Genomic DNA, 25,607 nt, shown 5'->3' on the forward strand with positions numbered 1-25,607 from the left:
ATATTGAATTAATGCTACCTTGGTTTATTGCGACACCAAGATGGAAACGGAATGTCCAACCTCGGATGCGGGGAAAGCTAGGGCTTGCCGACTTGACTGAATTAGCCTTGATAAAAGACAAGTCATCTCGCTACAACAATGCATCTGATTTGCCAACTAGAACTCAAGGTGGATCCCATCCAAGGGTCAATGTTTAGAGCAAGTGGCTCGCTCTTAATCTACTAATTAACCCACTATTTAAGCATTCTGACTGGCCCAGTCAAATGCTTATCAGCCCTGCCACATGACAGGGGGTTCAATCCGCCTGGACTTACCCATCTCGTGCTAAATTTCCTGACCACCAGTCTAAACGTCTACTGACTAGTCGACTATCATGCCAAGACTGTCCTGCTGATCACAGGCTGCTGCATATCGCCTCACGGTCGATCTGGTGAGCGGGTGCAGAGATAACCCATTCTACCAGTTGGTGAACGCCAAGCGAAGGTCATGTACCAGATATGACTTGCCCAATGTAGCCCAGTAGTGATTACAAAAGCTCTGCGTAGCGCTCTTGGATTCCGTTGAGAACCAAACATCGTGTAAGCTTTAGACAATATGCATTTCACGTTGTCAATATGTTCGAGTCTCTTGCTAGCCACAGGAACAATAAAGTCGACCTTCGCTCACGTCGCACAGCCTCCACCCGAAGATAGAATATGCACAGAAACCACAGTGGCAATCCTGTAAGACAATAATAGCCTTCTTCGTCGTGCGGCAGGGGTCTAACGTAACCCAGCGGAGGTGGAATGGCCGGTATCACGGCAGCAGTAAGTGGATCACCGAGGCTACCAACAAGCCCCGAAAAGGACGGTGGGGATAATTATTCATTGATTTAATTTACTAGCAAGCTTTATCAAACGCATCGATTCATGACTTTGTCATTTTAGAATACCGAAATACTATTGGCGGGCGCGTTTGGAGTACGGACTTCGGTCAGGACAAGACTGGAAAACCTTACGTGATAGAATTTGGTGCGAATTGGGTATGTTCATGTAGCTTTTCTCGAAAGACAATTTTGCTAAGCTATCAGCGCAGTTACACGGTGTCGGAACAAGTGGAGCAGGTAGGTGCCCTTGATCCATGTATGTGACCTTCATTAACTTCAGGAAGAGAACCCACTCGTAACACTGGTATGGGACAGAAATTTCCCTCTCTTCTATATGTAACTGACAGAATCCTGCCTTGACAGGCCAACAAACACAGACTCAAGAACACACCAGACAATTTCAGCTCCGTTCTTACCTATGACGAGACCGGCTACAGCGACTACCAGGATTTGTTAGATGCCATCAGCGACGTCAAGGATGTAGCCTACAGAAATGCGGGACAGATGCTATTAGACAATATTCAAGATCATAATGCGCGTACCGGATTTGCTCTGGCGGGCTGGAACCCCCAGCGCAGCGATATGAAGGCACAAGCAGTGGAATGGTGGAATTGGGGTACGAAGCGCATGGGAGGACAAGACGTCGCAGAAAACCCTAACTAACCAGTAATTCACAGACTGGGAATGCGCAGCAAGCCCTGAAGCCAGTTCATTCATTTTCGGAGTAGCCGCCGAGAATCTCACATTCAACCAATTTGGCGAAGATAACCACATGGTGGTGGATCCTCGCGGATACAGTACAATCATCGAACGCGAGGCGTCAACTTTCCTCCACAAAGAGGTCCAAGACCGTCGGCTCCGGCTTAACACACAAGTGACTGATATCAAATATTCCAATACAGGTGTCAAAATCACCAACAGCGATGGTAGTTGTGTCAGTGCAGCATATGCCATTTGCACGTTTTCTCTGGGCGTACTGCAGAACGATGTCGTACAGTTCCACCCAGCCTTGCCCAAATGGAAAGAAACTGCCATTCAGAAGTTCACCATGGGCACATACACCAAGATCTTTCTACAGTTTGATGAGACATTCTGGCCACCCGACACACAGTTTTTCCTCTATGCGTCGCCTACCACCCGCGGGTACTACCCGGTATTTCAATCGCTTTCGAAAGACGGCTTCATGCCCGGGTCTAACATCCTGTTCGTGACTGTTGTGGAAGAGCAAGCATACCGTGTAGAGAGACAGTCCGACGACGAAACAAAAGGGGAGGTACTCGCTGTCCTCCGCGAGATGTTTCCAAATAAGCGAATACCCGAGCCAACAGCATTCGTATATCCCCGATGGAACAACGAGCCCTGGGCGTACGGCAGCTACTCTAACTGGCCAGTGGGAACCACATTAGAGATGCATCAGAATCTACGTGCCAATGTAGACCGGCTGTGGTTCGCCGGAGAGGCGACCAGCGCGTCGTATTTTGGATTCTTACACGGTGCGTGGTTTGAGGGCCGCGAGGCGGGCGAGCAAATCGCTGCGATGTTGCAAGATCGATGCTCGACTACTCATGGTAGAGAGACCTGCGGAGATCGCACCCATTATGATGTTTTGCATGGCACGACGCCAGGAGATGCGTATACTATCATCAATGGGTGGCCGGTTAACAGCACGAATCTATAATCAGTGGACCATACCTACGATGCATGGGGTTAATACAGCACGGTAATCTTATAAATTGCTGTCAATAGATGGTTTAATTCATATAAAGGAAGATTGTATCCAGAGTACTGAAATCAATATTGCATTGGAATTAGTCTAGGCAGTTGATTCTAGAGAGTATACACCACTTTTTAAAGTGATCTAGGATTCATATCTAAGACTACTCCTTCACAGCAGCTGGGCGGCTGGCCTAATGGTAAGGCGCTAGATTTCGGCTCTAGAGATTGCAGGTTCGATCCCTGCGTCGCTCGCGCTTTCTTTTTTTTTCCATCCCTTTTGTTTTCTTTTTGCTCTCGCTTATTCTTACGTTTCTCTTGCATCCTTGTTCGTTTTTCCTCTTTTACCAATTTATAATTCTAGTCTTTCTTCTTATACCCTAGCTATTAGTAGCTCAATATAAAGTACTCTGATTGTTGCTAGTTGACGATTTGACATGTCTTCATACTCGACCGTCGCGAAAATATATAACGCAACTGCATAATGTAGGCAATGCTTACTACCACCACACCTTCCTTTTTTTTTTTCTTTTTTTTCGAATATATGTTAATCCTTAACTGCTTATTTGTAATTTCCCTCGTTCTTTATCTACTTATCTTTCTCGATATAGAATTCAAGACTCCAGTCCATGATACTGGCAATGGTAGCTGACCGCCCTTCAACAAAACATTCGGCTTCCCTCTCTGGGACTAGAGTCAAGAACTGCCGGCAAAACCTTAAGGAAACAGAATACAGCAGGCGGTCAGACAATATCCTCGAAGTATACTCATTTGACATTGTCGATAACCCTGCAGGTAAGAGGAAAAAAATAGAATAGAATAAAAGACAGAGAACGAGTATTATTGCTGCTTTGAATGTATCATGCTACGTATTGTATATTCTACCACCTGACAAAGGTTGAGCTACAGGACGGCTTGATGCTACTTTCTTTGCCTTGCATCTTCCTCTCGGAGCCCTGCCATCCATCATGTTAACGCTGTGGCTGCTAACCTAGTGCAACGAAACCTGATACATTGAAATTGCTGGAGACATACCCTGAAATACCAGACATCTATTCATACACACATAATTACATGAACCCATACACATACACATATACTCATATAAATTAATAAATACCCCCCACCAAAACCCATCCAAAACCCCACTCTATAAATTATTACACCAAACAAAGAAAAATCAGTGCTGTCTAGCATTAACACTCGGACTCGAAAACCTGCCATGAAAAACATGATACTCCGTCGTGACGGAGATGCCTTGTTCATCCACGGGCGGCGAAGCAGCATCTTTCACCAACTCATCCTCGGAATCATGTCTCGACAGCCCCGAGGGCATACCACCATGGCCATCCGTGACCGCGTTCGACGCCACCGACGCCGTCACCTTATTCAGGGGACCCGACTTCCCCGGGGCGTGGGAGTGCGACAGCTCGTATGCTCGGCTGCTGTAGTATGTCCCGTTGCGAGACCTCGAACCAAAAAAGAGTGCGCAGGACGGGCAGCGAGTTGGCGATGATTGCGATGGCGGTTTCGATCATGGACACTGTGCAAGTGATCATTTGTTTGTTTTGCCAGGAGAAGATGGCGCGGATTACTGTGTTGTGGAGAGTTTCTGGTTAGTTTGGGTTGGGTGGGAAGGGGAGTGGGGAGGGGACGGGACGTACTGCTTGTGATGACGACGAGGATACCTAGCAGGAAGATGGACATGACGCCGAGCTTTTGTTTGAAGGGCATGCGGAGGCGGAGCACTTGGGAGATTGGGAGACAGATGACTGCGGTGGTTTGTTAGTTTGTGGTTTGTAGGGTTGGGTGGTTGGGCAACTCACTGATTACATCGCTGAAGATGTTGACTGTAGTTTGGGGATTGATGTTAGTGGGGGTTTCTTATAGAGGGGATGTGTAGGCTGCGACTACGTACACAAGATGGTGATCCAGTAATTGATCCGGCTCTGCTTTTTGGAACATGCCCCTGTGTATTGTTAGCTTGCGCGGGTTCATCGACACTCGTGTGGGCAAAGCTCACGGTCTGGGTTATCCATGTCCCAAATGCGGTCGACAGGGAAGCACTTGAAGATGATATTGAGAAAGATGGTGAGCCACGTAGCGGCCAGCAAGGCGAGGATGATATTGTAGATTCGTTGGTAGTGGGTTCGATCCGCCAGCCGTTTATAGAAGCAAACCTGCATGCGCAATTGATTAGTCCACGGCCCTGATCTCTATTGCAGTCAAGTGTACGAACCATGCCAGCTTTGATCAGCCACAGAGAAGTCACATAGAGGGTAGATCCTGGAATGATCATCTATCACGGACGGTCAACATGCGATGCGACAAATCCAGTTGTCTAAGCTGCCACCAACCTTCATCATATTGATCATATCCGATTTCGACGCATTGGCCATGTCCGTCATGCCTAAACAACCAAGAACCGTCAGAAACCTTCCTCGTGCATAACCAAGCTCAACCCCACAACGTACCCCAATTGAACATGAGATGCTGGATGACCAGATCACCGATCAAACATATACAGGCCGCCGCGACGAGGTAATCGTCGATGTAAAACTTGTTGAACCTCTGCCATCGCACAACCAACCGCGTAACGAAGACGGCACATGCGACAACTGTACAGATGTACCATCCGACCTACAACGTTCGTGTCAGAAGTGATCGTCAGTTCACTGGTTCCCGTGCCGATCAATTGCGCTCCACGTGGAGGGAGAAACCAGAAAAAACAAAGCACATACCACCTGTCCGACTCCCGGGGGAGCCATGGGGACGATCTGCAGGCGTTCCCACCGTTATGAAAGAGCGAACGAAGGACTGACAGCCATTTAAACAGTTGGAACGAGGGAAGGCCGGCTGGACGGCCAAAGAGAGCGAAGGGGCCTTCACTTGTACGTTAGCGTGCGAAAGACAGAGATTTTAACACACTGCTGAGCTTGATAATACGGACCTTGTTTCTGCAACTCAAAAATCACAATTTGTGGAATCTTGCCAACAGACAAGGAATTGATTCCGCTCTCCCACTGGTCCAACTAACATGGCTCGATCAGAGAAATCTGACGATGGCGAAGCTTATTCCAAGACGGTGCAAGGGCCTGCTAGTGATACACCGATGCTATTGGGCAAGTATTAGATCTGGCTTCCACGAGCCAGTGGCATCCTTGGAAGGGTCGAAATAGTCTGCATCCATGGATAAACTCCCACGGTTCCGCCAGCTCGGGATGGCTGGGCTGAGTGGAGATGTTTCCACTTAAAACAATGGCTACATTACCGGATGCGGCCAATGCCGGGAGCACAAGCTTGGATCGTGAAGTCATGGTCTGGTTGATTAGTAACTACGCTACTCCAAATCTCCAACATGAGACGTGAGGTTACATAGCCTGCAAGATGTGCTGTGGTCTCGGAACAACATCTAATTTCCCTTTTCTCGGCGCTGTACAAACCAGCCAACAAAGCTGTTCTCTATGTTCGAGTCATAGAAATATACTTCAGCCCCCGCGCAGATTTGCACTACGAAAGTCAAATATTACCTGATAGCGGAGAATCATAATTTAAGTCTCCAGCCGGGCTATGCATACACTACTGTATACAATACGACATGGAGACCTTTACGATATAGGGAAAGGCGACCGAAATTGTGTAATTAAGAGAAAGGAGAGAGTCTAAAGACAGGAGAAGACACGAAAACAGTTAGATCAAGCGTGAACACACCAATGCAGGGACAACACTCGATCTCGATGGATGGCGCTATTCTAGAAATTCTATATGCCGAGGCTCCAAGACCGAGACTAGGCAGTCAGGTTAATGAAGGGGAAAACTTCGGCAGAATGAACTTCTGGGACGGAATACGGAGCAATCCGTCCAACTGCCCCGTTCACTCTGTTAAGGGGTTTTGTTTTTCTCCTACTCGGAACCTTCCCGGTCCGCTGTCGGATGCGTAGTTCATTTTCTAGTTTTGGTTAACAGCTCTATGTAAGTTTGTAAAGGATTTCGCCGAACTATATTTAAGGGACGGGTGGCTGGTGGCTATGTCAATGATGAGGATGGCCGAGAATTAGGGTTAACTAGGGATGCTACCCTACCGGCGACCGAAAATGTTTTCAGTCCGTGTTTCTGGGTCCATCGCCCCACTGGCTAACGTCCAGTCCAATTAACCGTTAGCCAAAGTGGAAAGTGTGGCGCTGTACCTGAATCGATCCTTCTACACGAGATCCTTCATGCACGATTTTTCTTAGCGTGAAGGCCGAAGGCCAGGTCTACCTGGGATCATGCAATCCTTCGGATTGGTGTCCACTGGCCCAAACTTAATATGGAGTAAATACGCGCAACTGCCGGTCGTATTCATATTTTCATTTATAATTGACAGCTAATTAAACCTGTGTGATGGGTATATGTCTAAATAATGCTGCATGCTAATGTCTAATTGCCGCTGAGAAAGAAATTCAGGAGGATTTGGCCAGGGTGACCGGGTTCTGGACCACAGGATACTTCGGGATGTTGGGGTTGAACACGGATTGGCAGCGGCCGTTGTAATCGCCGGTACTGCCGGTTTCCATGGCCAGCTCGTTGCCAGGGACGCCGAGCTTAGCCAAGGGTCCGTTGGTGGGCTTCGCCCGGTCCCAGCCCGGTCCGGCGCTGGGGTTCTTGATCCAGGCAACAAACCAGTTGTTCATGTAATCAGCCAACGCCTGCTGCGCGTCTGTAACGCCGGTCAGTTTCGAGAAACACTCGTTGCCTCCGTGGAAGAAAGGCACTTCGCTTCCGTGCGATGCGCCGATTCCTGGGATGCCGATGACGTTGTCGTAATCGCCAAACCAACGGTACACCCAGGTAGGCTGCTCTTTGGCACGGACGTCGATCAGGTAGTCGGTGGGACAGAAGAATCGAGCGTCTCCGTAGGAGGCGCCGCTCATGAGGGAGACCGTTTCATAGTCCGAGGCGTTGTAGGCCGCCAGGAGATCGTCCTCAGGCACATGAGCCATGTCGGCATCGAAGGTCTTGATCCATTTGGAGAAATCGGTGTTCTCGCTAGAGTAAACCATACCGAAGAGCTTGCCCTCCTGGTCGGAGTTGCCGACAATCAGAGGGACCGACTTGGGATAGTTGCCAGCGGCGAAGCGCGACTTGTAGTCCGCGAAGCGGGTGATGTTATCCACAATCGGGGAGAACCAGGTGTTGGAGGTCGAGTTGAAGTAGGAAGTCTGGATCGAGTACATGTCCACCTTACGAAGACAATCCAGGGTCGGATTGCTGGAGTCACAGCTGAGTGTAACACCGGCGGCTTCAATGTCCTGAGCCACTTGGGTCAAGCCGACGCCGGAAGGGGTGACGGCGGGTCCCGACTCGGCATTGGCGGACATTTCGATGGCGCCCGCCAGGAATGTATTGGGATGATTCCACAAGTAATGATCAACCTGCACCACGATCAGATTAGCCACCCGAGACAATATTGAGTGCCGAATGTCCCTTTCGGCGGAAGGATTTGTGAATTACTTACATGAACACTGCCGGAGGAGTGACCACCCAAAACAATGCGGGTCTTGTCACCACCAAATCCTGTGAAGGCAAAAAACGTTACCGCATGATCAAGGGACAAGAACGCTGACGACATACCTCTGATGTTGTCGTAAACCCACTGCAAAGCCATCTCGATATCGAGAATGCCAAAGTTCTGCGACTGGCCGTCGAGCTCGGGAGCGTTGGGAGAAGCATAAATGCTCTCACGGTAGTTGACGTTCACGTAGATCACATCCTTGCGAGCGAAATTGTGTCCCTGCCACTGAGCATTGCTATTGCCACCAGTGACCATCGCACCACCATAGATGTAGACAAAGACCTGTTCATTGGTTAGCGAATCTTCTAGAGAAGTCTTGATAGAGAGTGGGGGGGGGGGGGGGGGGGGAACTAACGGGTAGGTTAGAGCCATTCTGAGGGGTCCAGATCTGCAAAGTAAATTGGTCAGTATTCAATGGCCAAAGGCAATATGGATACAGGATATATTACATTCAAGTTCAAGCAGTCTTCGCCCTGAGCAACAATTTTGTTGCCGGACATAGCCTGCGCACAGGAAGGGCCATAAGAGGTCGCATCGAACTCAGCCCTAGGGGCCTTGGGCAAGCTCTGAGGAGCCTTCCACCGATTCTGACCAGCAGTCGATTGCGCAAAAGGGATTCCCAGAAAAACATTGGCATCGTTCTCCACAAACCCCTTGACCAGACCTTGCTCGGTCAAGACCGAGGGCTTGCCGTTGAAGGTGGCACCAGCGCGGCCTTCCAAAAGAGCGACCGCAGTGACAGCGAGGCAGGCTGCCCGCTCAAGAAGATCCCAGATGGCACCCATGGTGAAATCCCTTCAAGACAGGAGTATATGGTGAACCGAAAAAGGAGGAACAAGGGATGAAGAAAGTCGGTCCGCCGCTATTTAAACTAATTCTACTTTAACGCTTTCGGGGCTGGCCCGGTCGGCAGAAGAAAACCGCGTTTTGGCCTCCTTAACCCTAGTTCGAGTTCGAATCCTCCCGTTCTTTTCTACCGATTCTCCATTCTGGTTCTACCAATCGAGTGCTCCAGCAGCGTTTGACATCGGCTAATCGATTGTCTCAGCCACGTGGTAGCGATAAACTAGGCCTTGATCTAATTCAATGTAGGGCTTGGCCATCGGGTCCCACCCTCGGAGAAGAAAAGCCGTTCGCCAGACTGGTTGGGGTTTTTTCGGTACAGTATCATTATTAGCAAATATTTTTTCAGGCCCGCTTGCTCTTCCTTTTACTGTCTCTCGTGCCAACGCCCTCGTGGCAATATGGATCTGTTGGTGTGGATCTCGCGCTTCCTTTCGACGCTTCTTCGCAAATTTATCGATTTTTTTGCCCCTCCACTATCATTTCGGGTGCCATGAGGCGCCCACACGTAATAAAAACACCGTAGAGAAAAGAGAGTGTTTCTTCACATAGTCCAAGTTAACCCCAAGTCCCTCATTGAGGCAAGCCTTGGCTGCTTTATTACTCTCATCTCTTAAATATGCCAATTCTGTGCACAGACGGCCATACTCTAATATAGCCTACTGCAGATAATCTAAGCAACCGACACAGAACATGTAACCCATGCACCCACCAAGCCATTTACAATGTAAGACTCACCGAACAGAACATACTAAACTCAATGGGGAATGACATTCCTTCCGAGTAGATCCGCACGTGGGAATCGTAAAAGGTGGAGCTCAATGACTTGAACCATGGAGCCTGGAACAAGATCGAGATTTTTGATAGTGCACACCCGAGGGTTAGTTTTCGCACTAGATGCTTCGAGAGCTATCGTATTGCCTATTTTGAATAGAACGTTTCTCTCCACCCTGAGTGGGACGTGGACTATTCAAGTTACTAAATGCGAGCGCGCCATATAGAACGTCGGTCTTACCTGTTGTGGGAATCTTTACGAGGGCATAGTTCTAGGAACAGGCGTGTTTGTGTAGGGGTTATACGAGACAGTATCCTTGGTTGTAGTATTTGGGCTGCAGAGAGCGAACCATGGAAGGAAGCAACTGTAAGGCTGGGGGAAGAGAGCAGTTTTGTGGGGAAATTGAGTAATTGCATAGACACATCTTTGTGCCTCAGTTTTTGTATAAAACATTTGGGATGGAATGTCATAAGTGCATCATGTAAAAAATGTGATTTCTGGCAATACTGTTCCCATGTCCTTCATACAGAATATGTACAGGCAAAACTGCCTCAACTAGTTATATACAAGGGCTCCCCCGACCTGGGACAAGACGATTTTCCATAGCCACCAGACGAAACCACCGTGTCTTAATTCGGCGTGATAACCGATCAAGTCCCGTTCGCCGGCTGCTTCCAGACCTTTCCATCGAGAGTGGTAGTCAAGGTTCCGTTCGCATTGAATATGTTAGTCATGGCATCGATTTCCAGATGGAACCCACCCGGACTAGTCTTCTTGCTCCCGGTAACTTGTCCGGCAGACGTAAGGTCGGAAAACCAGTCCACCTTGTTTATCGTCATGGATTCGACAGTACTGGTGAACCTCTCAGAGCCGTCGATAAAATGTAATCCGTCATCGGAATAGTTGCGATAGTCGACTGCGATGGTTTTGATCGCTGCTGGAATGGCCTTGTCATGAATGATTGACACAAAAGCCGAGCCGGACACCTCTCCCTTCAAGGTGTAATTTCCTTCAGCTGGAAACGGACGGTCTGGCAGAGCACTTTCGGGCTCATATGGAACACCCCAGGGAACTTCATCGGAGACAGGAGCAACTGGTTCAAGATCCAGCGGCTCACGGCTGGTAAGGTGAGCCAGCATCAGACGGGTGACACGACCACCGGGTTCAGTAGAGTTAGGGCATGGCAGAGGGTTCTGTCCGCCGCAAGAAGGTGCAACAACCAGGTTTTCGAAGTAGGCTATGCGTGTGCCGTCATGAGACCACTTGGGGTCTGCCCCGGCGTTCCAGTTGGGGTCGTTGATGCTGCCCGGGCTGCCGTCGCCGTCGCCGTTGATTTGCTGGCCGTAGTAGTCTCCACGGTCCCCATCGTGGTCCAGGAGCCAAGGCCGGAAGAATCGCCGAGGGCCATTGTTGCGAGTGGAGGAGGCGACCGTAGTAGCGATCAGGTCGATAATCGGTGGAATGCCGCGCATGCCGGCCATGAACATCTGCCGGCCTGTCCCTCGAGTATCGAGGATCACTTGCCACTTATCATCGGGAGAGACATCCATCGGATCGACATACTCGGGGTGATCCGTGATGCGACGGACCTTTCCGGTTGTGAGATCGGCAGCGAACACGTCGATATTGCATGACTCGACGGGGTTGCCGATATATGTGACCTCTTTACCGCGTCCGGTGAATCCTCGAAGCTCGCCGACCGCAATAGCTGACCGGTTAAACACTAGCTGGTTACCTTTTGCGCTGATCGGCAGGGGGTTTTCCGGGCTATAGAGTCTGGTAATGTTAACTAGATCGTATCGTGCCGAGCGAGGCTCGCCAGTCTTCGGCGACGGGTTAAACTGCAGTCGACTAAAGTAGCCAAACTGTCCAAGTTGGCCATTGGAGAAGGTGAAGGAGTTGAATCCCAAGTGCACATTATCCGGATGTAGACGCAATTCTCGTATATCTCCCCCGGTTCCCGAGCCATCTGCCTTGACATTCCAACGGATCGGGTAGATATGCACTTTATCCGGTGTACACTCAGAACTTGCGAGCAGCTCCGAACCACAATCAACGATATTAGTCCCGATTAGGGCCCTCTTGCCATCCAAAAACGCCTGAGGATAGGGAGAGAGCTCTGTGCTGCCGACCTTGTTTTCTTCCGGTACGCCGCAGGTAATACACTTCCATGGGTCACCGCTAGGAAACTTGGTCCCATCAGCCTTTACCAGAGTCAAATGGGTGCCATTGTAAACGCTAGCCGGATCGGGTGCTGCTGGAGCCCCTGAGAAGTTTAAGCTGACAAGCACATGGTTGTTATCAGGAAGAAAATTTCCACTTTGGATCTGGGAGGATTTGAGCAGACATCCGGTCCGGTGAGGGCTGACTTCCGGAGTACAAGAACCCTCTTTACTGTCGGCGACAGGAGGCAAGGGAAGCTCGGTGACAACAATAGGCTCTGGTACGGGCGGCTTTAAGATTTGCTGGTTGGTGTCTCTGTTGCGATGGTGTACCCCGGCAACACTAGAAATGACGCCCAGAAAAGCTGTGGTACTTGCAACAACATGCATTTTGGACGATGTGATGGATGTTGAACACCAAACAGCAGGAAGTTGGCCATATTTTATAATCTGGGATGTGGAAACAATCGGCCACCACTTCTTCCGGTCAGCAGGGTTCCGATCCACAGGGGAAAGCTCTTCTCTAGGGTCTAAACATACTTCTAGGTCTAAGTATACGTGTATAGCAGACAGCAGATGAATTCGGCTACCCCGGGTTCTGAGTGGTCGATCGTTGCTGTATGTGGCAAACTGATGTCTATCGTATCCGTATTCTTTTCCCATCATGGCGGCCGTCCGTATTCTATACTAAAAGAGGCAGCGTTTACGCAGCTGAATACCTGGCAAACAGAAACACTCCGATGATCTGCAGGATTGTCACCGCTTCATTTCTGATGCATGCAACAGTGTTCAATTGTCAGAGTAGTGCTAAATTAATTATAATATGGCTAGACACCTTTTAAGCCATACAGACCGACGTGCAGACGCCAACTCCATATTGCTTCCGCATCTGGCGGTAGACTGAAATGCGCACAAAAGAATGTTTTACCGTACATCTTCACATGCTTTGGAATTCTCCAGAATGACGTTATCAGAGCTGCAGTTGATCCCTGGTTGACCTGACTAAGACGTCCTATAGGAATTGGTGCCTGAAGAGGGTTCTCATCTACCTAGTCTTACAATGGAGGAATGCGGGCACCCGGGATGTGTTACTTAAAGTATAGCATATATGTACACATTCTAGAAGAACCTCTTCGGATGATTACTGGATGGCAACCATTCTAATGCCAGTATTTTCGAATTGGCTCCTGTATGAGCTGCCAAGCCTGCTCCATCGCTTGGGCTACATTCTCAGGAAGAGGCCCCTTCTCTGAATCAGTCAAGTTACTTTCTAACTGCTTGACACTGCTCGCTCCGATAATCAAGGCATCGCCGTACTGTTTATCCAAGACAGTGTGATGTACCAGCCAGCGGTAAGCGCACTCAGCAATGGTGAGATCGTGCTTTTGAGCAGCTGCCCGGATAATCTCCAGGGCTGCGAAGGTAGTCTTGTTCCAGTAGCGGGAACTCATCGTAGAGCTCTGTTTATTGTTGGGATCGTACCGTGTCCCAGAGTCGAAGGAGGTGGTTCCAAGATGGTAACGACCGGTCAGTAGGCCACCTGCCAAGGGTTGAAAGGCATATAAGGCAATATTGTAATGCCGAAGACAGGGCAGCAACTCAGCCTCAATCGCTCTGTGAAGTGGGTTGTAGATGCCTTGGTAGACGGACGGACGAATCCAACCATGACGGTCGCAAATTTCACACATCTGGGCGACTTCCCAGGACATGAAATTACTGATTCCAAGACGTTTGAATTTGCCTTCACGGTGTAACCTGTCAACTTCTTGCATGGTGACTTCGAGTGGTGTGTTGCGGTCTGGCGCGTGAAGATACCAGAGATCCACACAGTCTGTGTTTAGCGCTTCGAGACTTCGGTTGAGTGCTCGCCGCAGATCGTCTGCTCCGAGAGTGTAAGTGTTAGGTCCAGCCCGCCAGTTTGCTGTTGGATATATTTTCGTGTGGATCCGTAAGTTCCTCTCCTGCCAACCGCTTTCTCCCAGGAGAGACTCGGAGGTGCCGTTGCCGTAGGCGCGGGAAGTGTCGATGTCACTGTGGCCATGTCGTTGGAAGACATCTAGAACGTCTCTAACTTCCTCAGGCGTGGTTTGTCGGCAGCCATCGAGCCCTGATAAACCGTCAATATCCAGTCATTCGTTGATGCACAGTGATGATAACGTACCTGCTTGGCCGACGGTCATAGCCCCAAAGACGATACTGATATTGGTGGATGCCATTGCACTGTTGATAATGACAATGCGGTTTTCCTGTACTTGTATAGATCGATCGGGTGCTTCTAACAGCAACAGTGAGCACAAGTGGGCAATTCCACTATATACCCTCAGTGGTTACTTCCGGTAACTCCGCGCAAATCTTAATTCCGTTGCTTGAAGTTCTGTCCAGGGCTTTTACGGACACGACCGAGATAGATATATACTCATACTCCACCCGAGAGATATACTTCTGAAAACCTGGACATGTAAACTTCTAGATTGTGGGTCTGTATCATTTAACGTGGTCAGCAAAATGCAGTAATCGGATTTTACATCGGAGTTAAGAGTCGTCTCTTCTCAGTTAAGAAGTCAACCACAACACTTACTGTTATAGAAAGTCTCACCATTCATCATTCATCACTATTTCTATATTACTAAGAACATGGTAAACATGCCTGAGCCGACGGTACCATCACTACCACCTCCCCGCCGAGTAGTGACCGGCCACAACACCAACGGTCAAGCAACAGTGGCCTTCGACTCCCATCTTACGCCCCAGTCTGTAGGAGATGGCACCAACTTGACGATACTGTGGTCAACGAGCGAGCACCCCGCAAATGTCAGTGGACCAGAAGATGCAGCTCCATCAGCTCCAAGCTGGCCACCCAAGGGCTCTGGAATCACCGCTTATGATATCCCCCCCAAAACAGAGGGAGTCTTCCATCGGTCTATCACGCTCGACTACGTAATAGTGGGCAAGGGAAGTGTTGTTCTGGGCCTGGAGGATGGCTCGAAAGTGACGTTGAATGAGGGCGATATGGTTGTCCAGCGAGCAACGATGCATGGTTGGAGCAACACAACCGAGCAGTGGGCACGGCTCTACAGTATGATGGTCCCGGCGCAGGCACCTATTGTGAACGGGGAAGAGCTTAAGGAGGATTGGCCTTTCTAAAACCATTTGCTTGCTTTGCTTATAGATATTTGATCTCTTATCCGAGAAATGGGTCTCTGCGCACTCGGCGAAACTGTCACTTGGACAATTTGGTCGATCTCGGATGCTGAACGAAATGTTTGTCTCTCAATATGTTACATTTGGTCACACTTGTCTTGGGGGGCCTTAATTCTGGCCATCTTGGTACAGTTATTCGATTTTCTCCTACGAGCGAACTCGAAGTCCATGATTATTCCTTGACTCTCCGCTACAGTGAAATTGGATGAGCTCAAACCACAGTTTGGTATTCTCTGATAGGCTATGGAGTATTATTTTAGCTTCATATCATCTGTTTAAGGCTTTTCTAATCGAACTCAATATTTTCACTTTTATTGTTGATAGAAAAAAGTACCATAAACATTGATTATTAACAGCAACAGCTAGCCCAATCCATAAAACACTACTTCAACAAACTAATACACAAATATAAAATCCTCGTTCTTGAGATCCGTCGTGTCCGAAAACCCCTTATCCTCAGTTTGATTCTGCTGAGGAGCGGCATTCGCATCCTCAAGTTCGACCGCCTTACCCACCTTCTGCTTGCTGAACATAGATTCATCCACTACCTGAGCCGATTTACCAAGATCCAGTCTCCGCTGCGCATGCTTCCGATTCAAGTAGATGAGGTACAGATTGGTTAGACTGGGACAGTAAGCTTCTGCGTCCAGCATATAATCACGAAACCTAAGGACTTACATCGCAAACACGCCCACAATCACGAACAAGATAAGGTTCGAGATCAATCCCGGACGGTATAAAGGAGCCTGAGATGTTGAGTAAAGCTGGGGACCGATCACCTGTTTATGATCAGCATGAAGATTTCAGACGAGAGGTAGGTTAAGACGAGCATACATTGCCGGCGCACATCCCGATCAGCACAACCGCCGACGTACACTTTCGTTTGGTGTCTCCAGCGGTATTTTGTGCTTCCCATGCGTATACCAGGGGAGTAATGCCTGCTAGGAAGGATACCTATTCTGATATTAGTCATGTCGATGAGATAGTTAAGTATGGGATGGGATTAAAGAAAGAAGCCCGCGTACCAAGTAATACCCGAAAAGAAGCACCCCCTTCTGCTCCCGGGGTACAACAATCATCAATAGTGTCCCGATAGCAGACACAATTGCAAACCCGACAATGACGAGTCCCTTGCGCTGAAACCGGGTGGCCAGCCAGCCGCCGCCTACGATGGCGATGACCTGGATTACCCCAAAGGGGATGTTGAAGAGAATGGTCTCGAACGAGCCGTATCCGAAGGATTTGATGATCAGGTTCCCGAACGTGCTGATACCACCGCTTGGGATTCTGGATGGTGTTAGCTTTGGAATTCCGTGGTTAATGGCTGGACATGATTCCACTAAGCACAGTCACGTACGAGATGGTGACGATCAGGAAAAACCAACACCAGGTTTTCATATCATACAGCGTCTCCCAGACATGGTCCCAACGCCACTCGCGGGAGACGACACCCATCTGATTTGCACGGAGTCGCTCCACAGCGATGACCTTCTCATGGTGATTGAGGCACTTGGCTTCCATGGGTGAGTCGGGCATGAAGATGAGGACAAGGAGTGAGAAGGCGACGGTGAGAAGCCCGCAGAACATGAAGATAATCTGGCACGGCTTAGTTGACATATCTCAAGCTACGTATATACTATCCAACCTTACCTGATAGGAATAGAGCGTGTCGCTGTGGATATGACCCAATCCGTATGTGAACAGACTTCCGACCTGCCAAATGCTTTGTCAGTGCCATTTCATTGCATCTGTAGATTGGGGACAGAAAACGTACGACGAATGTCACGCCGTTCATCCCATTCCAATAGGCTGTCCGCAGAGTCTGCTCGCCTCGTCTCCACCACATCTGCGTTACGGCCACGCATGAAGGCGCTGTTGTGTCTTGTTAGGATCTTGTCCCAGACAACAAGTTACTACTATATGCAGGGTAGCAACATACCTATCATCGCTTCGAACGCCCCCAAGGTAAACCTCAGTCCAAGCAAGCTAGGAAAGTCCGTACAAGCCGCCATGATGGCCAAAGAACTGCCCCACAAGAATATCGCCGATCCGATCAGTTTTCCTGTCGGAAGCTTGACAAGCAGCAGCGCTGCGATAGGCTGCATGACCAGCTGGGCCAGGTAAAGGATCGATCCCAGCCATGAGTATTGCTGTCCATGGAGGTTTGCATCCTCGACTAGTCCGAAAATGGAGACATAGGAGAGCGTGGATTTGTCGAGCTGTTGAAAGAAGTACGCTCCTAAAAGCAGAGGTAGTAAACGGCGATCGATTCGTTTTAGAACACCCTTCTCTTCTTCTGGTGTAAAGGTCCGTTCGCCCTCGTCGACCTCAGCAAGGAACCGCGCTGCCTTTTCCTTGCCCTGGTTCCGGGGTGCTTGCGGGTCTTCGACCGCGGTGATATCGTCGTGTGGTGTTTCTGCTGGACCTGCCATGATGCCTACTAGTAAATGTAGCTGTGGGGAATGACATTATCCTGGGAAAGAGTGTATTTATTCTGGCTTCGGATTCTAATATCCCGACACGAGCACAGTAGCTATTGATGGCCATGAACGTAATGACAACAATACATGGCCTCCTTTGGAATCGAAAGCCCAGTGGAGCTCTTCCCCAGACTCCAGACCCCAGATTTCCCCGCATCATATGCTGAGCCCCGATTCATGGAAAAATTGTCCATTTAGCCTGAACGAAGTCTGTGCGGGGAGTGCAGATCTAGCACCTCGGGGCATTGCAACCCGAGGACTTAAGAAGCAGCTATATCCTCCTTGACTCCAAGGTCCAACCGGTTGACACCTTTTGTTCGTCCAAGTTGTAACCTAGCCGATATAATGACCAATCTGAACGGAACAGAGCCCAAGATGAAACGATACGCCTTAATCGGAACCGGCGGCCGCGCCATGTTCTTTTATACGGCCATCGTGCGCGACTTCGGCAGCACCGCCCAGCTGGTCGCTTTCTGCGACACAAACAACACTCGCCTGGCTTACGCAAACAGTCGCATTGAGGCACTAGGCCACAGCGCCGTTCCTACCTATCTGGCCGCGGACTTCGACCGCATGATCGACGAGACTCGCCCGGACGAAATCATCGTGACCACGATCGACCGCACACACCATCAATACATCGTCCGCGCACTAGAACGTGGATGCAATGTTGTCACCGAGAAACCGATGACGATCGATGCGCCGCGGTGCCGACAGATCATCGGCGCCGTCGACCGCACCCAGAGACAGGTGCGAGTCACCTTCAACTACCGGTATGCACCGCATAACACCAAGATCGCGGAGCTGTTGAACGCGGGGGTGATCGGAGATGTCAACTCCGTGCATTTCGAGTGGATGTTGAATACCTCGCACGGGGCGGACTATTTCCGCCGTTGGCATCGCGATAAGCGCAACAGTGGCGGGTTGCTGGTGCATAAGTCTACGCATCACTTTGATCTGGTGAACTTCTGGTTGCGGACGAAGCCGGAGACGGTGGTTGCTATGGGCGATCTACGATTCTATGGGAAGGAAAATGCGGAGCGGCGGGGGGAAACGCGGTTTTACTCTCGGGCCCGGGGCAGTGATGTGGCTAAGGAGGATCCCTTTGCACTAGACCTGGAGGGCAATGAGCAGCTGAAGGCGCTCTACGCGGATGCTGAATGGGAGGACGGGTACTATCGCGACCAGAGTGTGTTTGGTGATGGCATCAATATTGAGGATACCATGGGGGTGATGGTGAGGTATCAGTCCGGGGCCGTGTTGACGTACAGTCTCACTGCGTATGCGCCCTGGGAGGGGTTTCGGGTGAACTTCAATGGGAGCAAGGGAAGGCTGGAGGTTGAGGTGGTGGAGCAGTCGTATGTGAACTCGGGAGGAGAGCAGGCTATGGAGGGCGCGCTGGAGAGTCGCACCATTCTCCTGCGGCCAATGCTGGGCAAGCCTGTGGAGATCGAGGTTCCAACGGGCCAAGGGGGCCATGGTGGTGGTGATCCCCAGTTGCTACAAGATCTCTTTGGCACCCGGTCCCCCGATCCGCTGAACAGAGCTGCGTCACATTTAGACGGGGCATGGTCGATTGCGACGGGTATTGCGGCAAATGAGTCAATGCGTACGGGGCAAGTAGTGCGTGTCAATGAGGTTCTGCAGTTGTAAGGGAGTTTCCAGCTGTGTAGCGACTTTATCACCTTGATTAATCAGTGTATCGGCATATGAAGCTGTTTCTCGTAGCTATCATTGTCATCAATGCATTCACTAGTTTATAATGGCAAGCGTGATACTAATTACCCACTTTATAATGTAGCTGCAAGTCACGGATATCCCTGGGATTTGTCAATAAGGCATATTATCTATACCACAGTCACCACAGAGCGACACGTGGGTCCGATACGTGACCTATTCATCAAGGCTGAAACATATCAATCTGCGGACTTACAATGTAGGTCAACAAGATACTACGAGTTGTTCCTATCTTCATGGCCCCAACAGTAAGTTCCCAACAATGCACCAACTGGATCTACTACAAATTCTGATATACTCAACTTGCAGGTGTGCAAAATACATGTTACTACAACCCGTCACACCAAATGCCCTACTTCTTGCACAAAGGTAACGCGCATCCTCGCGACCGTGAGATGCCCTATCTTTGCAGCAACGGGGCAAACCTGTCGGGAACCTAAGGGTGTATACCTCGGGAAAGCGATCGCATGGGGTAGTGTCTCGAGCACAAAGATGAAGGCTTCGCGGAGTATGATACTCGGTGACTCCGAGGCTTTTCAAGTGAGAAGATTAGCGAGATTTGTTATAATAATCGTCCATGTTCATCACTCGTGAGATATTTGGTATTCCTGTGCGGAATTTAACCACATAAGTTAACCCAATATGATGATCGATCTGTGGATGTGTTATGGAATTTTTCATCACTAAAGAGACTTCGGGTGTTGGAACTGGACATTCTTCCTCTATGTACAAGAGACTAAATAATAAATGGTAGTACTGAGAAGAGACATATAAGCTATAGTTGATATGGTCGAGTTGTTTTAGAGGGGATAGGAACGACACATAAGGTGTCAAAAAAAGTCTTCAATATTTAGAAGATTGTTCTACTACTATTTGAGAACTCTGGCTATGATCTTATTCTTATGAGATATTCAGTCATTTTACGTCTATTTAAGTTGAATACAACCCCCGATGCAACCCATCAGTATCCAGTGCACTCAAAACCACCTTTCCCTATCTCCATTGTGGCTCAGGAACAATCCGCTACTTTCAGCATCCAGACGTTCAATCACCTGGAGGCTCTTTCGAACACTCTCCTCAGGCTGAATCTGCCCCTTGAGTTCAGGCTCGACTGCCTGAAACTGCTTTAGCATGAATCTATCCGCTTGTACCACCTGAGTGGGTTTCTCTCCTGTGATGATATTAGTGTCCACCATTGCTGCAGCAAGGCAAAAGAAAACATACCCTCCGATGTATCAACCCACCCAGGGCTCAAAGCCAACACCTTGATACCTCTAGGCGCAAGTTCTGCTGCGTACTTGGCGACTTGGACATTCATGCCGGCTTTTGCGATAGAATACGCGACAACATAACTGATACCAGTCTTATTGATAAGATCCAAATCCGCCATGCCGCTAGAGATGTGCACAATCTTCTTCTGGACGCCCTTCTCAATCAGAGGAAGGAAGGCGTTTGTCGTCCATAGACCGCCGTAGATGCCCGTACTGAGTGCTGGATCGAAAATTGTCCGAATGGCTTGAGCATCAAAGGGCATCTGGGTCGGGTTGAAGGACATGGTGGCCCCATCAACGGCGTTGGAGTTGTGGATAAGCACGTCTAGCTTCCCACCGGTGATGGCGGCTGCAGCCGAGGCAGCCTCGAGAATGGACTTTGGGTCCGTCACATCACCCTTGATAACGTGCACGTTAGGGTGCTTGGAGGCGAGCTCAGATATATTGGGCGATTTTGGGTCTCGCACAATAGCCAGGACCGTGTTGGTCGTATCGGCAGCGAGTTGACGCACGAACTCGCGGCCGATGCCCTTGGAGGCTCCGGTGATGGCATATGAAGACATTCTTGATTTGTATTCAAGGTAATTATTTATTCCAGTGATAAATGAATTGATCTAGTACTAATGCCGTTGTGATATTCCTACGATATACTTCCTATATTTATATACATTCGGCGGATTACAAACCGTTCCCGACCGGAGGATCCGATTTTCCCGGTCCAACGGTTCATCGGCCGTCAGTCACAATCCGTCGCCCGCTCCGTTTCCTCCCCACCTCCTTACGCGACATCATGAACGCCACAATCCCTGCGGTCAAGAGGAGGGCATGTGTGGCGTGTACGGCTGCCAAGGCGAAATGCACGCCGCAGGGTATCAACCTGTGTCAACGGTGCACTCGTTTGGGCAAGTCGTGCACATACCTTGACCTTCCGCAGACGAAGCGGAAGCACAAGGCTGCACCAAGGTAATCCTTCCCAACACACATGGTATTTGTCCTATTAACTATCGATGCAGCCGTATGGATGTGCTAGAGAAGAAGGTCGACAAACTGATGTCGCAGCTGGCTGCCTTGACCCGACAGAGCGGGCAGACATCGCCGGATACTTCTAATCCGCTCACCAACGACTTGGGCTCATCTCGTGATTCCGAGCAGGATTCGAGCGACATTGCCGCGCTGATAGATGCTGCTCAAGACCCGTCCCACGGCCTCGATCCGCCGACCAGCTCTGCTCTGGAGGGCCAGCCGTCTATTGTAGATCGAGGGCTGCTGAGTGAAGCCGAGGCCGAACGCTTGGTTTCGATCTTCAAGCTTGAATTAGTGCCCAAGTTTCCCTGTGTATTGATTGCACACGATGAGGCGGCCGCTCGCCTCAGGGACCGAGAGCCTTTTCTCTTTTTGTGCGTCGTGGCCGCGGCCATGGGCAGTGCCCACCCTCTGCGCAAAACGGTCGCCGAGGAGATCATGAAGCACGTTACGTCGAGGATTGTGGTACGGTCTGAGAGGAACCTCGAGTTGCTCCGTGGTCTGCTGGTTTACAGTGCGTGGTACTCATATCCTGCAGAGCGATATCACCCGCGACTTTTGCTATTGATTCAGTTTTGTGGTTCTATTTTGTATGATTTGGGACTTCACAGAAAACCTAGTCTAAGTGTGGATGAGCAGCGGGCACTGCTGGGGACGTATTGGATGTCGGTTGGGTGAGGGTGTCTGCGCTGGTTGACGCGCTCCGGCTGACTCTCTATTAGTTTCTCTGGCACACTCGGTCGGCCGGTGATCCTGAAGCATGATCGTCGAGTCGATGAATGTATTGAGAGTATGACATCTACTGAGTATCTGTCAGATCGGTGGATTGCGCCTTTTAGCCACCTACAGTCTTTCTCGGCAACTATAGATGAAGTTTACGCTTCCATGCAAGCAAGTGGTGGAGGAGCGCTCGTGCAGGTTACGCGCGGCTCGCTGCAGCGGCAATTTGATAGCATGAGGACACATGTAGAAAAAGATCTCTTGAGCTGCCCTTCGTCAACAGGTGTGTATTGGATCCAAAGTGGTTGATGAAGATTGACCGTCCGCTGCAGAGAATGCCATACGCCTTGAAATCAAATATACGGAAATACGGCTGGAGGAGTTATCTCTTCGAGAGGAACTGTGGACTGCAGAGCCTGCCAGCGCAGTCCGGACAACCATGCTGATGGGTATAATCCAGCGAAGCAAGGAGCTCATTCAAACGAGCACAAACCTACCAGCGTCGGAGATTGCTCACATGACAATAACCACAAGTGCTCGTATATGTGCTGCAGTGGGCTACATACCCACTGCAATATTCACCCTTCTCAAGCTTATCACTGGCTCTACAGACCCTCCCATGGATGCTCAGGTGCAGGCCGTTGTTGACGCGGCAGACTATCCCAACCTTGTCACGGAGCTGGCCAACGTACTGGAGACGAAATTTGAGGGAATGTCTGCTGCAGACAAAGAGGCGGATATTGTGGGGAGCCTTTGCTCTAAAATGCGACTACTAGCACGTTGCTATCCATATCAAATCAGGGCGATTGTTGGAAATGCGCCGTCCCAGGACGGAAGACAGGATACGTCCATGATGGCAGCACACGGCAATGAGGTTGCTATAACCCCTCAAGCCTGGCCATCTATCTACAGTGATCTGGGCGACATACTCCCTGTCAACGACATCCAGTGGGATTCTCTATTGAGCAATTTCACTGGGTTTAGCTAGCATAGCTGATACCTCTATGAATTTTGGTACAAGATAGTTGATAGACTAATACATAGTTTCATGACAGATGATTGAGCCTTCGTAAACACGCCTGCCTAGTTTAGATACATAAAATTTACTGCAGTGAATTGTTAACACACATCTTGTGAGGGACAAGACAATGACCAGGTGCAACAGCTTTGGAAGTTGGCCGTCAATCCATGATACCGAACTGTAAACAAACCATGTTTCCAGTTTTGAGAAACATGACATGGAAAAGGTGGGCATATTCGTCAAACTTGACCAAAACATGAAGGATTTAAGGCCTGCAAAGGTTGTATCAGGGCCTTTTGGAATCCACAGTTATGAACCTCAGACCAATGTGTGAGGAGGATACTCGGGAACGGGTTTTCGGGTAGGGGGCCGGGTGGACGGAGTTTCCGGCTCAAGGTGGCGGATGATTGTCAACGCACTGTGGAGATAGAATCCACTAGTCGCATTGATCAGGACCATGATGGGGCAAAAGACGGGCTCTGGAAATCGGGCTTATGTGTCAATCCCGCGGGAAACCATTGAGACGGGATACGTACCCCTATCACTACCGGGAGTGAGAGCTCTCCTCTCCTCCGGTGTCCAAAATTGTCATCTATATCACCCGCACTCTCGTGGTACTTTCCTTACTGTTTTAATGGCACGGACAGAACATTAGCCGTGAATTTAATACGGCTGAGCGGACGGCAAGCCCTGTTCTCCACACCCTATAGCCGTGGGTACCAATATCGGCAATGAATAATATACTCATAGTTCAATTCGAGCGCCGCTTTGTAGTCGCCCGACTAGGTGAATCAGGCAGATCGATAACTAGCTGTAAGGGAAATCATTCTTTAATTGTGATACATAGAAATAATGTACGTTCTTCTTACGCACAAATGATTTATTGGTTCCCTTAGCTGGTTTCAGCATATCTGATTTGTGTAGGTTGGGAAATGCTCTTCTGTTTACTCCTGAGTCCTTAGGGATACAGTTTTGATAGGAAAAGTACCAAATTGTATGCCAATTCAAAGATTGAAGAAAATAAATCAAATCTTATGGTCTCAACGAAAACTTTCCAGCTGTTGAACACAAAACGTCACTAAACTAGAGACTCATACAGTCAAGATCAACACAGGGCTTCCATTCGACAGATTACGAGAGACCTTCTGGAGCCCATTCCCTTGTTGCAAGGGGTCTCCATCAAGGTTGTCCAGCAATACGATCTATGAGTTGGCCCGGAAGGACGGCTTGATCAAGGACATAGTAAAAAAAAGAACACGTGCTTCAAGCATACTATACTGCCGATAATTTGCGCAAGGCCAACCGACCTCGGGAGATATACGAGGATGACGAACGAGATTACGCTTAGCTGATGTATAGAGATATGACGTGATGGCACATACCCACATTGCGCAAGATGCGTCAGAACCATCCTGTCATCCGCATTGGGTCCTGCTCTCTTGCATATGGTGACCTATGGCAACCCGATACACATATGGTCATATCCTCCACCAAATAGAAGCCGGGGAACAGCTCAATCTAGGTAACGTGATTGATAAGCATGACCATACATGCCAAAGAAACATAGTTTCCAGTGCGTTTGTCTGCCTCTAAGATGTGGATGGTGCAAGTTTAGAGTGGCGGAAATGGTGATTAGTTTATTAAGGCGCGTGACTGGGATTGCATCCGCCACTGTCAGAGAACCCTAAGGCAGCGGACCTTTCGGCCGGATCTTGACTATTGCGCTTGGGTATATTCTGTCACTAATGGTGCAATAGCTCATGACAGGTGGAGATTATTTGTCACTACCTCGAAGTGACCTTGTCCCTGTGGAAGTGACGACTGTAGCCTAAGCCAAGTGCATTTCCGCGGTTGTCATGTCCCAAAGACTGCTCATGCTAGTATCAACAAATGTCTTTGTCACTATCTGTATGGAGATAAGAGTGATGACTTGTTTCGGTCTCTCATGCAAAGCAGATATGGCGAGCTGAACAGTTTAGCCCTCGAAGAAAGAAATACCGGATCCACAGTTATGCACGTGGCTATACTACAACCGCCATTGCCCTGAATAACAATTTGTTTTGGCTACCGAGAACCCGGAATGGTCTAGATGTTTACTGGAAGAGGTCAATGAAGATCTTACTCCAGGGGATATTATGGCGCCTTTCGAGAAACGCGAGAAGTCTTCCTTACCTGCGTGTCTATTTGAATGAGAACCTTTGGATTACGCCGCCGCTCACTCTCGACTTGCCTAGATGGACAC

The 25,607-nt window shown here is 49.4% G+C and overlaps 10 protein-coding genes across 10 annotated transcripts; 4 read left to right on the forward strand and 6 right to left on the reverse strand.

Moving 5' to 3' along the window:
* Window positions 1-594: 594 nt before the first annotated feature.
* ANOM_000706 (putative flavin containing polyamine oxidase) lies at window positions 595-2,543 on the forward strand (the record flags this gene model as incomplete). Its single annotated transcript, XM_015545964.1, has 7 exons — window positions 595-722; window positions 776-806; window positions 884-1,021; window positions 1,075-1,102; window positions 1,150-1,169; window positions 1,229-1,481; window positions 1,543-2,543. 7 exons carry the CDS (start codon window positions 595-597, stop codon window positions 2,541-2,543), a joined length of 1,599 nt encoding a protein of 532 aa, XP_015411829.1.
* A 1,420-nt stretch (window positions 2,544-3,963) lies between these two features.
* Window positions 3,964-5,346, reverse strand: ANOM_000707 (uncharacterized protein; the record flags this gene model as incomplete). The annotated part of the gene is made up of 9 exons (XM_015545965.1): window positions 3,964-4,172; window positions 4,243-4,350; window positions 4,405-4,428; window positions 4,497-4,547; window positions 4,602-4,758; window positions 4,818-4,877; window positions 4,936-4,988; window positions 5,053-5,218; window positions 5,320-5,346. The coding sequence occupies 9 exons, from the start codon at window positions 5,344-5,346 to the stop codon at window positions 3,964-3,966; spliced, it is 855 nt and encodes a 284-aa protein (XP_015411843.1).
* Window positions 5,347-7,020: 1,674 nt separating this feature from the next.
* Window positions 7,021-8,917, reverse strand: ANOM_000708 (carboxylesterase; the record flags this gene model as incomplete). The annotated part of the gene is made up of 4 exons (XM_015545966.1): window positions 7,021-7,992; window positions 8,076-8,414; window positions 8,488-8,520; window positions 8,582-8,917. 4 exons carry the CDS (start codon window positions 8,915-8,917, stop codon window positions 7,021-7,023), a joined length of 1,680 nt encoding a protein of 559 aa, XP_015411834.1.
* Window positions 8,918-10,400: 1,483 nt separating this feature from the next.
* ANOM_000709 (uncharacterized protein) lies at window positions 10,401-12,302 on the reverse strand (the record flags this gene model as incomplete). Its single annotated transcript, XM_015545967.1, has 1 exon — window positions 10,401-12,302. The coding sequence occupies one exon, from the start codon at window positions 12,300-12,302 to the stop codon at window positions 10,401-10,403; it is 1,902 nt and encodes a 633-aa protein (XP_015411835.1).
* A 770-nt stretch (window positions 12,303-13,072) lies between these two features.
* Window positions 13,073-14,128, reverse strand: ANOM_000710 (aldo/keto reductase family protein; the record flags this gene model as incomplete). Its single annotated transcript, XM_015545968.1, has 2 exons — window positions 13,073-14,019; window positions 14,074-14,128. The coding sequence occupies 2 exons, from the start codon at window positions 14,126-14,128 to the stop codon at window positions 13,073-13,075; spliced, it is 1,002 nt and encodes a 333-aa protein (XP_015411887.1).
* A 427-nt stretch (window positions 14,129-14,555) lies between these two features.
* ANOM_000711 (cupin domain-containing protein) lies at window positions 14,556-15,056 on the forward strand (the record flags this gene model as incomplete). Its single annotated transcript, XM_015545969.1, has 1 exon — window positions 14,556-15,056. The coding sequence occupies one exon, from the start codon at window positions 14,556-14,558 to the stop codon at window positions 15,054-15,056; it is 501 nt and encodes a 166-aa protein (XP_015411886.1).
* Window positions 15,057-15,508: 452 nt separating this feature from the next.
* On the reverse strand, window positions 15,509-17,545 carry ANOM_000712 (putative MFS transporter; the record flags this gene model as incomplete). The annotated part of the gene is made up of 8 exons (XM_015545970.1): window positions 15,509-15,737; window positions 15,792-15,892; window positions 15,948-16,067; window positions 16,139-16,400; window positions 16,471-16,709; window positions 16,764-16,826; window positions 16,888-16,985; window positions 17,053-17,545. 8 exons carry the CDS (start codon window positions 17,543-17,545, stop codon window positions 15,509-15,511), a joined length of 1,605 nt encoding a protein of 534 aa, XP_015411885.1.
* Window positions 17,546-17,938: 393 nt separating this feature from the next.
* ANOM_000713 (Gfo/Idh/MocA family oxidoreductase) lies at window positions 17,939-19,246 on the forward strand (the record flags this gene model as incomplete). The annotated part of the gene is made up of 1 exon (XM_015545971.1): window positions 17,939-19,246. The coding sequence occupies one exon, from the start codon at window positions 17,939-17,941 to the stop codon at window positions 19,244-19,246; it is 1,308 nt and encodes a 435-aa protein (XP_015411884.1).
* A 1,061-nt stretch (window positions 19,247-20,307) lies between these two features.
* On the reverse strand, window positions 20,308-21,164 carry ANOM_000714 (SDR family oxidoreductase; the record flags this gene model as incomplete). Its single annotated transcript, XM_015545972.1, has 2 exons — window positions 20,308-20,501; window positions 20,555-21,164. The coding sequence occupies 2 exons, from the start codon at window positions 21,162-21,164 to the stop codon at window positions 20,308-20,310; spliced, it is 804 nt and encodes a 267-aa protein (XP_015411883.1).
* Window positions 21,165-21,391: 227 nt separating this feature from the next.
* Window positions 21,392-23,332, forward strand: ANOM_000715 (uncharacterized protein; the record flags this gene model as incomplete). Its single annotated transcript, XM_015545973.1, has 4 exons — window positions 21,392-21,564; window positions 21,615-22,298; window positions 22,347-22,627; window positions 22,677-23,332. 4 exons carry the CDS (start codon window positions 21,392-21,394, stop codon window positions 23,330-23,332), a joined length of 1,794 nt encoding a protein of 597 aa, XP_015411882.1.
* Window positions 23,333-25,607: the final 2,275 nt, after the last annotated feature.

The sequence above is a fragment of the Aspergillus nomiae genome (assembly GCF_001204775.2).
Source record: "Aspergillus nomiae NRRL 13137 chromosome Unknown contig00007, whole genome shotgun sequence".
Classification (NCBI taxonomy): domain Eukaryota; kingdom Fungi; phylum Ascomycota; class Eurotiomycetes; order Eurotiales; family Aspergillaceae; genus Aspergillus; species Aspergillus nomiae.